The 14867-nt window shown below is 38.6% G+C and overlaps 1 protein-coding gene across 1 annotated transcript in view; it reads left to right on the forward strand.

Moving 5' to 3' along the window:
* Nucleotides 1-12002, forward strand: part of IRAK3 (interleukin 1 receptor associated kinase 3) — a 104173-nt gene extending 92171 nt beyond the window's left edge. Inside the window, exon 12 of the mRNA XM_053716864.1 lies at nucleotides 8707-12002. Coding sequence (XP_053572839.1) covers nucleotides 8707-9147 — 441 coding nt within the window. The 3' untranslated portion in view covers nucleotides 9148-12002. The remainder of the gene's footprint in view (nucleotides 1-8706) is intronic.
* The last annotated feature ends 2865 nt before the right edge of the window (nucleotides 12003-14867 follow it).

The following is a 14867-nucleotide window of genomic DNA, read 5'->3' on the forward strand; positions in this document are numbered from 1 at the left end:
AACAAATACACCAAAATTGCATGTAACAAATATAAAAAATAATCTCCTATAAATCTAATATAAATATCACTGTATTTTTTAAATCATCCTTTCTATTTTTCTTAGTAAACAATGTAGTAATGCAGCGAGTAAGGCTAGCAGAATGCTTGGATGTATTGGTAGAGGTACTTGCAGCAGAAATAGTAAGGTTCTTATGCCACTTTATAGATCATTAGTTCGGCCTCATCTTGAGTATTGTGTGTAGTTCTGGAGGCCATATCTTCAGAAGGATATTAACAAACTTGAATCTGTGCAAAGTAGAGCTACCAAAATGGTACATGGTCTAAAAAATAAAACTTACCAGGATAGGCTCAATGACCTAAATATGTATAGCTTAGAGGAGAGAAGGGAAAGAGGTGATATGATAGCAACTTTCAAGTACATTAAAGGGTTTAGTAAAACTGAGGCTGTGGGTATTTTACATAAAATGGAAAATTCAAGAACAAGGGGTCATGAGCTCAAGCTAAAGGGTAGTAGATTCAGGAGTAATTTGAGGAAGCACTTCTTTACAGAAAGAGTGATTGATTTATGGAATAAACTTCCTCAAGAGGTAGTAGCAACAAACACTGTGGGGGACTTTAAAAATGCATGGGACAAGCATACGGCTATCCTACAAACTAGATAAGTTTATACTGTTAGGTAAGGTCGGGCAGACTTGCTGGGCCTATGGCTCTTATCTGCCGTCAATATCTATGTTTCTATGTTTCTATACATAAATAATATAATAACGAAATGTATTTACAAGTAACAGTATGTATGTGCAAGAATTAAAAAAAAGTTTAATAACACCAATAGCTACTTACTATTTTAATGGGATGTATGAGATTGATGGGATGAACATAGATTCTGAATATTTGCTGGAATATTAGATAAAGACACTCGCATTTCATCATCAAGCATTTTTAAGCTTCCACTTCCTATCTATATATCAAGAGCAGGAGCAGCAATGCACTACTGGGAGCTAGCTGCAAAAAAAACAAACACATTGACTTCTGACTTCAGCTCTGCGTTTAAGCTGCTGCCCTCAGCTCTGTGAGTCTGACTGACTACTGCCTGTGCTGCAAAAACACTGCTACCCCACTCACTGACTACACATGCAGTCACAAGCCGATTGAGGAGACTACACGTGCAGTCAGAAGCCAACGTGCCGCCAATGGAAATAATTTCAGTTCCCACTGAGCTGCGTCAATAGGTTAAGATGATCTGTGACCCACTAGGTATCAATCACATGTCAACCATGTGATATGCGTAGCAGGCGGAAAGTCGGAAACCAAAAAACAATTAAAAAAAAATTAAATAAAAAAAAATGTGTGCTGAAGCAGGGACACACCTACACACTGCTGCTGACTAACTAATGTGTCACGACACACAGTTTGGAAAGCACTGCTATAGAGGATAGTTGTTATTTTAAGGATCCTATGGATAAGAAGTTGGAGGGTTTGTTCAAAAAGATGTATGTTCACCAGCGTTGTCTGTAGCGTTATCTGATTCTATTCAGACAGACACTCCTCTTGAAGAGATCCAGGATAGGATCAAGGCCCTTAAATTGGCCAATTCTTTTATTACAGACGCTTCCCTTCAGGTTATTAAGCTAGGAACAAAAATGTCAGGGTTTGCTGTACTGGCCCGCAGAGCCTTATGGTTAAAATCCTGGTCTGCGGATGTGTAGTCTAAATCTAAGCTTTTGGCAATTCCCTTCAAGGGTAAGACTTTATTTGGGCCATGCCTGGCGGAAATTATTTCTGACATTACGGGAGGTAAGGGTAATTTCCTCCCTCAGGATAAGAGGAATAAGCAGAAGGAACGTCAGAGTAATTTTCGTTCCTTTCGAAATTTCAAGGGTAAGCCTTCCTCTCCCTCTACAAAGCAAGAACAGTCCAAGCCTGCCTGGAGGTCCAACCAGTCTTGAAACAAGGGTAAACAATCCAAGAAGCTAGTTAATGACTCAAAGTCAGCATGAAGGGTCTGCCCCTGATCCGGGACCGGATCTTGTGGGGGGCAGACTTTCCTTCTTCACTCACGCTTGGGTTTGGGATGTTCGGGATCCCTGGGCGGTGGACATCGTGTCCCTGGGATACAAACTAGAATTCAAAAATTGGGGCAGGTTTCTGCTCTCAAGATTATCTGTAGACCAGATAAAAAGAGAGGCATTCTTACACTGTGTTCAAGACCTTTCCGACCTGGGAGTGATAGTTCCTGTTCCAATACAGGAGCAGCGTCTGGGATTTTACTCCAATCTGTTTGTGGTTCCCAAAAAAGAGAGAACTTTCACACCAATTCTAGATCTCAAGAGTCTAAACTTGTTCCTCAGAGTTTCGTCCTTCAAGATGGAAACTATTCATTCCATTCTTCCCTTGGTTCAAGAGGGTTAATTCATGACAACAGTAGATTTAAAGGACGCGTACCTGCATGTTCCGATCCACAGGGATAATCACAAGTTTCTGAGGTTCGCCTTTTTAGACAAACACTTCCAGTTTGTGGCTCTTCCATTCGGTCTTGCCACAGCTCCCAGAATTTTTTCAAAAGTCCTGGGATTTCTGTTGGCGGTGCTCTGGTTGTGGGGCATTGCAGTGGCTCCTTATCTGGATGACATCCTGGTTCAGGCACCATCCTTTCAACAAGCGAACTCCCACACAGAGATGTTGTTATCCTTCCTGCGCTCGCACGGATGGAAGGTAAATCTGTGAAAGAGTTCTTTAATTCCGGCTACAAGGGTAGTGTTCTTGGGAACCATAATTGATTCCCTATCGATGAAAATATTTCTGACAAAGATCTTTGACTCTTGTCTGGTGCTTCAGTCCTCTCCTCGGTCATCAGTGGCTCAATGTATGGAGGTAATCGGTCTGATGGTAGCTACCATGGACATCATTCTGTTTTCCCGTTTCCACCTCAGACCTCTGCAGTTATGCATGCTCAGGCAGTGGAACGGAGATTATACGGACCTGTCTCCACAATTACATCTGGATCCGGAGACAAGGGATTCTCTTCTATGGTGGTTGTCTCAGGATCATCTCTCCCAGGGAACCTGCTTCCGCAGACCCACCTGGGTGATTGTGACAACGGACTCCAGCCTGTTGGGATGGGGAGCAGTCTGGGACTCTCTAAAGGCTCAGGGGACTTGGACTCGGCAGGAGTCAATTCTACCCATAAACATTCTGGAACTGAGAGCAATCTTCAATGCTCTCCTGGCCTGGCCTCAGTTAGCTTCGACCTGGTTTCTCAGGTTCCAGTCGGACAACATAACTTCAGTAGCTTACATCAATCATCAGGGGGGAACTCGACGTTCCTTAGCCATGACAGAGGTAGCCAGGATTATTCAATGGACAGAGACCCACAACTGCTGTCTATCTGCGATCCACATTCCAGCAGTGGACAATTGGGAGGCGGATTTTCTAAGCAGACAGACCTTTCACCCGGGGGAGTGGGAACTCCATCCAGATGTGTTTTCCAGCTTGATTCTCAAATGGGGACAGCCGGAACTGGACCTCATGGCATCTCGTCAGAATGCCAAGCTCCCAAGGTACGGGTAAAGGTCAAGGGATTCTCAGGCTGTACTGATAGATGCTCTAGCAGTCCCTTGGAATTTCAGACCTATTTCCTCTGTTCGCTCTCCTTCCTCGGGTCATTGCTCGAATAAAACAGGAGAAGGGGTCGGTGATCCTCATTGCACCGGCGTGGCTTCACAGGATCTGGTATGCAGACTTAGTGGAGATGTCATCTCTCCCACCTTGGAGCCTTCCACTGAGGAAAGACCTTCTACTTCAAGGGCCCTTCCTTCATCCAAATCTCTGCTTGGAGATTGAACGCTTAATCTTATCTAAACAGGGATTTTCTGAGTCGGTCATTGAGACCATGATTCAGGCTCGTAAGCCTGTTACCAGGAAGATTTACTACAAGATTTGGTGTAAATATCTGTATTGGTGTGAATCCAGAGGCTACTCTTGGAGTAGAGTACAGATTCCTAGAATTCTAGCCTTTCTCCAAGAAGGTTTGGAGAAGGGTTTATCCGCCAGTTCCTTGAAAGGTCAAATATTTGCCTTGTCTATTTTGTTACATAAACATCTGGTGGATGTTCCAGATGTGCAATCGTTCTGTCAGGCCTTGGTCAGAATCAGGCCTGTGTTTAAACCTGTTACTCCTCCCTGGAGTCTTAACCTTGTTCTTAAAGTTCTTCAGCAGGCTCCGTTTAAACCTATGCATTCCTTAGATATTAAAATGTTATCTTGGATGGCTTTGTTTCTTGTTGCTATTTCGTCTCGTAGAGTCTCAGAGCTTTCAGATTTGCAGTTTGAATCTCCTTACCTTATTTTTCATTCGGATAAGGTCGTTTTGGGTACTAAGCTGCGGTTTCTACGTAAAGTGTTTTCAGATAGGAACATTAATCAAGAGATTGTTGTTCCTTCTTTATGTTCTAAGCCATCTTCTCACAAAGAACGTCTGCTGCACAGCCTAGACGTGGTCCGTGCGTTAAAGTTCTATCTACAGGCGACTAAGAATTTTTGCCACTCTTTTGCTCTGTTTGTGGTTTTCTCTGGGAAATGTAAGGGGCAGAAAGCTATGGCTACTTCTCTTTCTTTGTGGCTGAGGAGTATCATTCGCTTGGCTTATGAAACTGTTGGACAGCAGCTTCCTGAGAGAGTCACGGCTCATTCTACGAGGGCTGTTTCCTCTTCCTGGGCATTCCAAAATAAAGCTTCTGTGGCACAGATTTGCAAGGCTGCAACTTGGTCCTCTCTTCACACTTTTTCTAAGTTCTATAAATTTGATACTTTTGCCTCGGCTGAGGCTTCCTTTGGGAGAAATGTTCTTCAAGCAGTGGTGCCTTCGGTTTAGGTTCCCTGTTTTGTCCCTCCCGTATCATCTGTGTCCTCTAGCTTGAGTATTGATTCCCATTAGTAATTAGATGATCCGTGGACTCATAGTGTCATTAGAAAGAAAACAACATTTATGCTTACCTGATAAATTTCTTTCTTTCTTGACACAATGAGTCCACTGCCCGCCCTGTTTTTTTAAGACAGGCTTTTGTCATACTATAAACCTCAGACACCTCTGCACCTTGTTGCTTCCTTTCTCGCCTTTACTTCGGTCAAATGACTGGGGTTGGAGGGAAGGGAGGTTATATTTAACAGCTTTGCTGTGGTGCTCTTTGCCGCCTCGTGCTGGGCAGGAGTGATATTCCCAATAGTAATTAGATGATCGTGGACTCATCGTGTCAAGAAAGAAAGAAATTTATCAGGTAAGCATAAATTTTGTTATTTTGAAAAAGTATAGCACAAAACTAAATGGAGAACTCTGTTACTTAACCCCTTAAGGACAAGGCAATTTTTCAATTTCTTTCCCTTAAAGGGACATGAAACCTATAAAAATTAGTTCATGATTCAGATAGAGAATACAGTTTTAAACAACTTTCTATTTTACTTCTATTATCTAATTTGTTTAATTCTCTTGGTATCATTTGTTGAAGAAGCAGCAATGCACTGCTGGTTTCTAACTGAACACATGGGTGAGACAATGACAATCAGTATATATATTCAGCCACCAATCAGCAGCTAGAACATAGGTTCTTTGCTGCTCATGAGCTTGCCTAGATAAACCTTTCAGCAAAGGGTAATAAGAAAAGGAAGCAAATTAAATAATAGAAGTAAATTGGAAAGTTGTTTAAAATTGTATTCTCTATCTGAATCATGAAATAAATATTTTGGGTTTCATGTCCCTTTAAGGACCAGGGCTATTTTTACATTTCTGCTGTGTTTGTGTTTAGTTGTAATGTTCCTCTTACTCATTTACTGTACCCACACATATTATATACCATTTTTATCGCCATTAAATGGACTTTCTACAGATACTATTATTTTCATCATATCTTATAATTTACTATAAAAATTTTTATAAAATATGATGAAAAATTTGAAAAAAACACACACTTTTTCTAACTTTGACCCCCAAAATCTGTTACACATCTACAACCAAAAAACAACCATGCTAAATAGTTTCTAAATTTTGTCCTGAGTTTAGAAATACCCAATTTTTACATGTTCTTTGCTTTTTTTGCAAGTTATAGGGCAATAAATACAAATCACTGATATCTATCAGGAATCCCTGAATATCCCTTGACATGTCTAAACTTTTTTTTAGTAGGCAACCCAAAGTATTGATCTAGGCCCATTTTGATATATTTCAAGCCACCATTTCACTGCCAAATGCAATCAAATAAAAAAAAATTTGTTTTACTTTTTCACAAACTTTAGGTTTCTCACTGAAATTATTTACAAACAACTTGTGCAATTATGGCACAAATGGTTGTAAATGCTTCTCTGGGATCCCCTTTGTTCAGAAATAGAAAATCCAAATTGTGGAAAAAGTGCGGTCCAAGCCCATGTAGTTAAAAAATGAAAGTCTTTACTGGATCATGTCAACACATGTAAAACATGAACAAAAATAAAAGCGGTCAGCACAAAAGTGCAAAATACAGGTAGATGAACAGGTGCAGACAGCAAACGTTTTGTGCATATGCGCACTTAGGCCTCTAGTTATCAAGCTCCGTAAGGAGCTTGACAGCCCCTGCCAGAAACAGCAGTTATGAAGCAGCGGTCACAAAGACCGCTGCTCCATAACCTGTCCGCCTGCTTTGAGCAGGTGGACAGACATCGCCGGAAATCAACCCGATCGAGTACGATCGGGTTGATTGACACCCCCCTGCTGGCGGCCTATTGGCCACGAGTCTGCAGGGGGCGGCGTTGCACCAGCAGCTCTTGTGAGCTGCTGGTGCACTGCTGAATACGGCGAGCGTATTGCTTGCCGTATTCAGCAAGGTCTGTCGAACCGTCCAACAGACCTTGATAACTTGGGACCTTAGTCACTACATGGTCTTGGAGCGCACTTTTTCCACAATTTGGATTTTCTATTACATGTAGTGCGTTTTGCAGACGTGCTGGGAAGAGTTGCAGCTGCCTATTTTTTCTAGGGATACGATTCCCTTACCCTCTCTCCATTGAGCCTAATGATACTCACTTTTAAATCTGGCTAAAGGATTCCAGTAGCGCTCCGCTGTGCAGGTCTGTATCACAATAGTTTGTTCAGAAATAGCAGACATTTATTGCTTTGGCATTACTTTTTGGTAATTAGAAGGCTGCTAAATGACGCTGCGCACCACACTTGTATTATGCCCAGCAGTGAAGGGGTTAATTAGGGAGCTTGTAGGGTTAGTTTTAGTGTAGTGTAGTAGACAACCAAAAGTTTTGATTTAGGCCCATTTTGGTATATTTCTTGCCAAATGCGATAAAAAAAATTCACTTTTTCACTAACTTTAGGTTTCTCACTGAAATTATTTACAAACAGCTTGTGCAATTATGGCACAAATGGTTGTAAATGCTTCTCTTGGATCCCCTTTGTTCAGAAATAGCAGACATATATGGCTTTAGCATAGCTTTTTGGTAATTAGAAGGCCGCTAAATGCAGCTGTGCACCGTACTTGTGTTATGCCCAGCAGTGAAGGGGTTAATTAGGTAGCTTGTAGGAAGCTTGAAGGGTTAATTTTAGCTTTAGTGTAGAGATCAGCCTCCCAACTGACACATCACACCCCCTGATCCCTCCCAGGATCGCTTCCAGACGCTTTAAACCCCTAAGGACGTACAGGGTTCGTTGTTGGTCTTTAAATATCAGTTTGTGTTTGACGTACCCTGTACGACAATCTACTTGAAAATTGATATTGTTTAAAAAGATAGATAATATCTTTATAACCCTTTGCTCAGTTTTGTATAACCAACACTGTTATATTAATACACTTTTTATCTCTGTGATTACCTTGTATCTAAGAGTAGAGAAACAAATAAAGGAGCAGCAATACATAAACCCATTGCGTAGTGAAGTGTTGGCTACAATGCCGTACTCATGGCTTGATTGATACTCCCTCTAGCATACAAGCTTTTTAAAAGGGGTTAATATCATCCTATTGGGTAATGGGCTAACGATATGGGCTGGTCATTAAGGGTACGCTCTTTAAAGCTATATTGCCTTTTAAACATACAACTGAAAAACTAAGCTTAAAGTGGTATGAATACAAATGTATGTCCTATGATTATGCTGTTATAGATTTTCTAACCTTTCACATTGCTTCTTTATAAACATAGTATCCATCTTGTATCTAAGCCTCTGCAAACTGCCCCTTATCTCAGTTTTTTTGACAGACTTGCATTTTAACCAATCAGTGCTGACTTATAAATAACTTCACGGGAGTGAACACAATGTTATCTATATGGCACACATGAACTAGCACTTTCTAACTATAAAAAACTTTCAAGATGCTCTCAGATAAAAGATGGCCTTCAACAGCTTAGAAATCAGTTTGAGCCTACCTATGTTTAGCTTTTAACAAAGCATACTCGGAGAACAAAGCAAATTTGATGCTAAAAGTAAATTGGAAAATTACATGCTCTGAGTCATGAAAGTTTAAATTTGATTTAACTGTCCCTTTAAGCGGATTTTTAGATTTTATTCTATTCTATTGGTTCAAGCGTTAAATTTTACTGTGCACCTTCAGAGAAATCTATTATTTGAGGGAATTAACGCATACACACATGACACGCCAATGTTAGTACACACTAGACTATCGCTCTTACAATAAAAAAATAAATGAATGTCCCTCTAATTTTGCTATTTTCTTTACAGGTTGTGGAAAGAATAAAAAGTTATGTGCATGCAGATCACCACAGTGATGATCAGCCTAAGTCACTGAAGCTGGTTCCACAATCAGATTATCCTCATATCTCTAGGGGACATAAAAATACTCCAGTTGAGAGTGATGAAAGTCAGGATTTCAGCCTTGTCCAAAGAAAAAAATCACTTGAATCTCCCTGTGAATGTAGTCAGTCTGAGGTAACATACCTGGGAGCCAACAGAAAAACAGGGATGGGCAAGAATACCATAAAGGCTATCTCAACAACTCTACAAAACTCTTCTACGTATACTGACTATTTGCTACAGCAGCCTGATCTGCCCTATTCTAGAAGGCCGTTTGAGTGCAGTTGCTCAGCAGGACCAGATACCACCACTTGTGAAGAATGCATGTCCAATGGTTTTGGATATTACACCGCACCTAAAGCAACTTAAAGATATTATAGAGCATTGCTTGTTAAACTGGAAGCTGGGACCACCAAGGGGTCCCTTAAAAACAATATGGGTTTCCCAGAAGATTTGTTAATGTACTATGAGTGTGTGTTGTGAGTGAGTGTCTGTGTTGTGAGTGAATGTGCTTGTGTGTGTATGTGTGAGTGTGTGTATTTATGAGCAAGTGTGCATGTTTGTGTATGAGTAAGTAACTTCTGTATTTTGCGGTAGCCACATAGTTAATTTTGCACCTCTTCATTGTTCATCGCCACATGCGGGAGAGAAGCCTACATAAAAGGTTAGACAATAAGTCTTACTGTTAGTGATTAGCAATGGCTACAAAAGTTATATTTACTTATTTTTGCTAATTCCCTCACTTGTGTGGTATATCGATGCAAAAAAAGTATATGTGTCTGACAAGGGTTTGTTTTGGACTTTATTATAATAAGTGGGGTGGGGGTCACAAAATATGTAAATGCAAAAAAGCGGTCCCAGGTGAAAAAGTTTAAGAAGCTCTGTTATAGAGAACTTGTTGCTATAAAACAGGTTCTACGTTTAGGAAACATTTTTTTCCAACCTATGTTTACCTTTTTCTCTGTAACAAAGTTTGTTATAGCTTGAAATTAGCACAACATAGCACAAATTAGTGTAGTATTCTATAGGCACAAACATGTTTCAGTAATGATCATAATGGGGTTTAAAATAATACATTTCAAATTTTACTTTATATGAGGCTGGAAGTTGAGAAATAGATAAAGTTATGTGGTCTGCTGATTTGCTTCCAGAAAGGCCAGCTGTTTTACAATACACATAAGCCATTATTCAAAACCAAGGGAGATTGCCAACTCACAGCAACATCTGCTTCAAAATTTCAAGCCTCTAATCAAATTCAAGTGGACCAGACTGATATACGGTGGCTCATTGCAATATTACACGGTTCAGGCAGCCATATTGGCTTGGAGTGCCATTCAAAAAGCAAGTGAGAACACAAACATGCTTGAATTTCCACATCTACTTGCTGGTGTCCACCTTTGCAAGCAATAGAGGAAATAGAGCCAGAGACCAGTGCAAAAAAAGTACTTGTTATATGCAAAATTAATCATTTTATTTTTGTTGCAATTAAACATTTAGGGCAAAATTACAAGTTGAGCGTAAAATATTGCATCTGCGAAAACGATATTTGTGCTCAACTTAGTAATACCAGAGCACACTAATGAGTGCTGGTATTACAATTGAGGTGCAATGCGAATGCGACCATGCGAGCATGCTTCCATAGGCTCCAATGGGAGCCTCGTTCTCATGTCATCAGATACAGCATATATTTATGTGTATATACACATATTAACACGTAAATATATCTGTATATAAGCATATATACTGTATATTTACAGGGAACGTACAGTTCCTATAGACCGCAATGTAAAGGCACTTTTCAGTGACATTTATTTTCAAACACCCCACACCCGTCACTTTTAATCCCTAAAATCTGCTTAGTGCAGTTTAAAAAAAAAAATTCTCATCTGTTTAATTTTCAATAAGACACTGCAGATTATTATTTTATTTTTTTTGGGGGGGGGGGGGCAGTTGGGGCACAATATAAAAATTAACCATAGGTCTGACCTCTCGTTAATTCTTTGAGCGTTATTTGCTACAGCGAGCTTGCGGTAGCAATAAACAGCCACTTGTAATGGTTGGTTATTTATCGCGTGCCCATAAACGTGCAAATTTGCCCATTTGCGGGAGCGTGATAAATTAGCACTCCACTTGTAATGTCTTTAGGCACACCCAGGACCCCTTTAGTTAAATTTATGGTAAATCCTAGCGTTTGTAAAATGTTCAGCATTCTGATCAAGTATGCAAACTAAAAAGTATCAGTATCAGTCCATATGTTCCCTTTTTTGCATAAGAAATGTATTCTGAACAAGAAAAAAAAGTGGTTTACCAGAACCAATTCCAAAACTTAAAAGAAAATAAATAAATTTGGTTTTAATTTGATGTCCCATTGCCCTGAACTGCTTCCCAGACACAACTGAAACCATTATAGTGAGGGGTGATATTATAGAGACTTGTTACATCCCAAGTAGTTAGAAAAAATAAATAAAACAAACTTCAGAAGTTTCATAAAAACAAAACAGATTGAAAAGAAAATGTCAAATTGTGTTAGTGTAACTACTTGCGAATAAATATGAGATTTTATGATAAATAATAACATTAATTGATTTTAAATTAAATTTGTAGTGGCTTTGTTGGTTTAACCTAAATATATTCACATATTTAGATAGTGGATGAAACATGTTTAACATTTGGTGATAGGGTAAATTTGGGGTTGATTTCACCATTTACTTGTCACAGTTTGTTCTGTATCAAGCAGTATGACTGAACCTCACATATTTAAAAATAATCTAATTTGTTTTGTATTTATTTATTTTGTGTTATAGTTAAATGTATGTCTTTGTATGTTTGTTATTGAATTAGTGCAATGCATTTATATGTATATATTTATTATTGTGAAAAGCTCCTCTAATGGTCAGCACAATAGCATTTTTGCACCCTCATGAATAATTTTATCTTATTCATATGCAGGAAATTAGGCCACAGTTCAGTTGGTATAGTGCATATATTGCTTGTTTATTCAATTATTGCAAATTACAAGGATATTTATCAAGTTAAACATTTTTATATATTTTTTGCTGTAAACTGACATTAAGTAACTGACATTTTGCTCAATATATTATATTTTAGATCTGTACACATCCAGTCAATGTTTATGAAAAAGAAGCCAGATAAAACCCTCAGCATTGGATATATTGGTTTTGTTATTTACAGAGCTACAACTGATAAAATCTATTTTGGTCTAACATTTCGCAACTTTATTTTAGTTACTTATAACTTTGAAATTGAATATTTTCTTTATATATATTATTGAATATACTGCATCAAATCTTTTTATTTCTACTGTACATGATAGCTGTGGAATACAAGAAAGAATTGAGTACATTAGGGAAAATCCTTTCAGGCATCATTGGTGTACTTGAAAATCCACGTCTAAAGCTCTTAAATAAGCTGAAAAATGATACTCTACACTTATTAAACATTTTGCAGAATCTCATATGCAGATACATCTTGTGTATTAAAAATACTGTAGAGAAATATAATACAATCATATGACTCCCATGCTGCTATATTTACTATACATTCATTTTTGCATTTTATATGGTGGCATTTTCTAATATTATGATATTTCTGCAAACTAAATTTAGTTTCTAAAAATGCGTAGTCTGCTGAAAAATATGAGGTATAATGGTATCTCACAGAAAAAAAGTTATCATTTACATGAAAATTTAATGAGGGCCAAACAACTAAAAACACCTCTAGCACAGGAGTGTGAAATGTCTCAGCAGCTAAAGGGTAAAAATATAGGTGTGTAATTACACTTTATTTAGACATAAATGATTAGTATAGTACTGAACATAATGATTATATAACATCTGTTAAATATGTACTTTGAAGGCTAGTTAATATCTAGCTTTTTTGCGCTTGTCACATTATGAGTTGAAAGTAAATTGTTTCGCTTGCGTGCTAAACTGACGAGCGCAAAAAGCTGAACTTAAAATATAATGTGCATGTTCACGTATTCCCTCATAGAAGTCAATGGAGAAAAAAATGGAGAAAAAAAGTGGAAAAAAAAACCTAACACCCTACTAGCACGTAAACCTGACCCATTATTTTTATGTGTGCCAACCCGATATAAAAATATTTCACATTCCAATGTTCTTCACATAGAAGAATATGTTCAATGTATTCATAAATACATATTTATATATACATATGATTTTTTTGATACAACATATAGCTATACCTATATATAAAGATGATTATATATAGGTATAGATCTAAACAAATATGTATTGGAATATCTATTTCTAAATACATAGAACATGTTCTTCTTTGTGCAGAACATTGGAATGTGAAATATTTACAGTAAATACACAGTATAACACTTTATTAAAAATTAATATTGCATAAATATGTTTTTCTTTCCTAAGATATGGTGAGTTTACAACATCATCAATTACTGTTGAAAAGATCACTCCTGGTCAGCAGGAGGAGGCAAACAGCACCACAGAAAAGCTGTCAAGTATAACTTCCCTTCCCACAAACCCCAGTCATTCTCTTTGCCTTGGCGCATGGAGGAGGTGAAGTTTTGGTGTCTGAAGAAAATTGAATTTCCTTTGCTTCAAGCAAGATTTTTGGGTCTAGCCGTACTCCACTTTAATCTCTTCAGAAGGGTAGTGGTGGCTTTAAAGCAGTTAGGAACTTGGAAGGTGGGCCTTGCTGCATTTTCCTAACATTTTGCTGCTCATGGTATAGAAAGCCAGAGTAGGTTTGCTCTTTCTCTTTCTACAGGTCTCTGTGAGGAGCATGTGTCCTCTCATACCGTGTAAGCTGTCCTCCTGCCGGACTGCAGGAGAGTGTCTTTTGTCTTCTGGGTATGGGATACTGTGCACTTAATAAGTTGCTATTTTATCTGGGACACATATATATCCTTGGTAAGGATATTTTTAGGCAGAGAACAGGCACTGCTTTTTGTGACTTAAGAGACTTGGGGTATTCTGCTTTTGATTAGGATATTAAGTATATTCTCCTTTATTATTGTGGGCTGATTTTTAAGGACACGTTACAATTTCCCCCAGAGCTCTTACAGCAGCTGACATGCTGTGTTGCGCTCCATGTACAACATAAGAAGGTGTTGTTTTATTATGAAAATGTGACACTTGAGGCTTGTGATTTGTGCTTCTCTGTTGGGGTGGTAAAACATTTTAAGGCAATGTGAGACTAGTTTAGCGGTCTATTCTGCCATTAATCTCAGAGTGTTACTTTCACTTTGGGCCGGATTGGAAGGGCGAGCTTTTCTTAATGTCACAGCTCCTTTCAATCCGGTCATTTGATCTCCTTCCTCTGTTGCTGCGTCGGTTGCATCTGTGAGGATATCGCAGCTAGTTGTTTTTCATGGAGCCTACCGTCTCTGGAAAGTGAATGCTAGAGAGGGGGATATGCACTGTAAATGTTCATGTCTGAGCGACTTTGTAATTTTCGCTGCTGTCTGTGTTAATTATCTGCCTATCAGCAGTTCTGTGTTTAAGGGCCAGTACATTAAATTCATGTTAAGATTTAAGATTTAAAGGGCCGGTATTCTAATAGAATATAAAAAAAAAAAAATTGTATCATTTTGTCATGGAGCAGGAGGCTTCTATGAATAAAATGTTTAATGCTGCGCCTGCTTGCCTTACTATTCTGTGTCTTTTTTGTCTAAATTAATCTTTAATTGAGATTTTTTAGTTTTTTGCTGAGCCTACCGTCTCTCAGGATGATGCTGTTCAGGCAATGCCACGGCTTTCTCCTCTATGTCCCAAGCCTCAATGGTGTCACATGCAGTGCCCTGCGGTTTCTCTCAATCTTTTGGAGGAGTATATTTGCTATAGATCATGCTACATGGCTATCTTCTGTGGAAGCTGTGGCATTATCTGATTTTCCTCTTTTGAGAGGGAAATTGCATGAGGAACTTTAGAGATTTAGATAGTAAGGTTTCTGTCCCGCTTACGGCTACAGGTTGCCCTCTCTCATAAGTCTGATGAGGGGGATATGTCAGTAACCTCTGAGGGTGAAATCTCAGATTCAGGCAGTATAATTCCTTCATCTGATGATGAAGTAATAACTTTCAG

The sequence above is a fragment of the Bombina bombina genome, chromosome 6 (assembly GCF_027579735.1).
Source record: "Bombina bombina isolate aBomBom1 chromosome 6, aBomBom1.pri, whole genome shotgun sequence".
Classification (NCBI taxonomy): domain Eukaryota; kingdom Metazoa; phylum Chordata; class Amphibia; order Anura; family Bombinatoridae; genus Bombina; species Bombina bombina.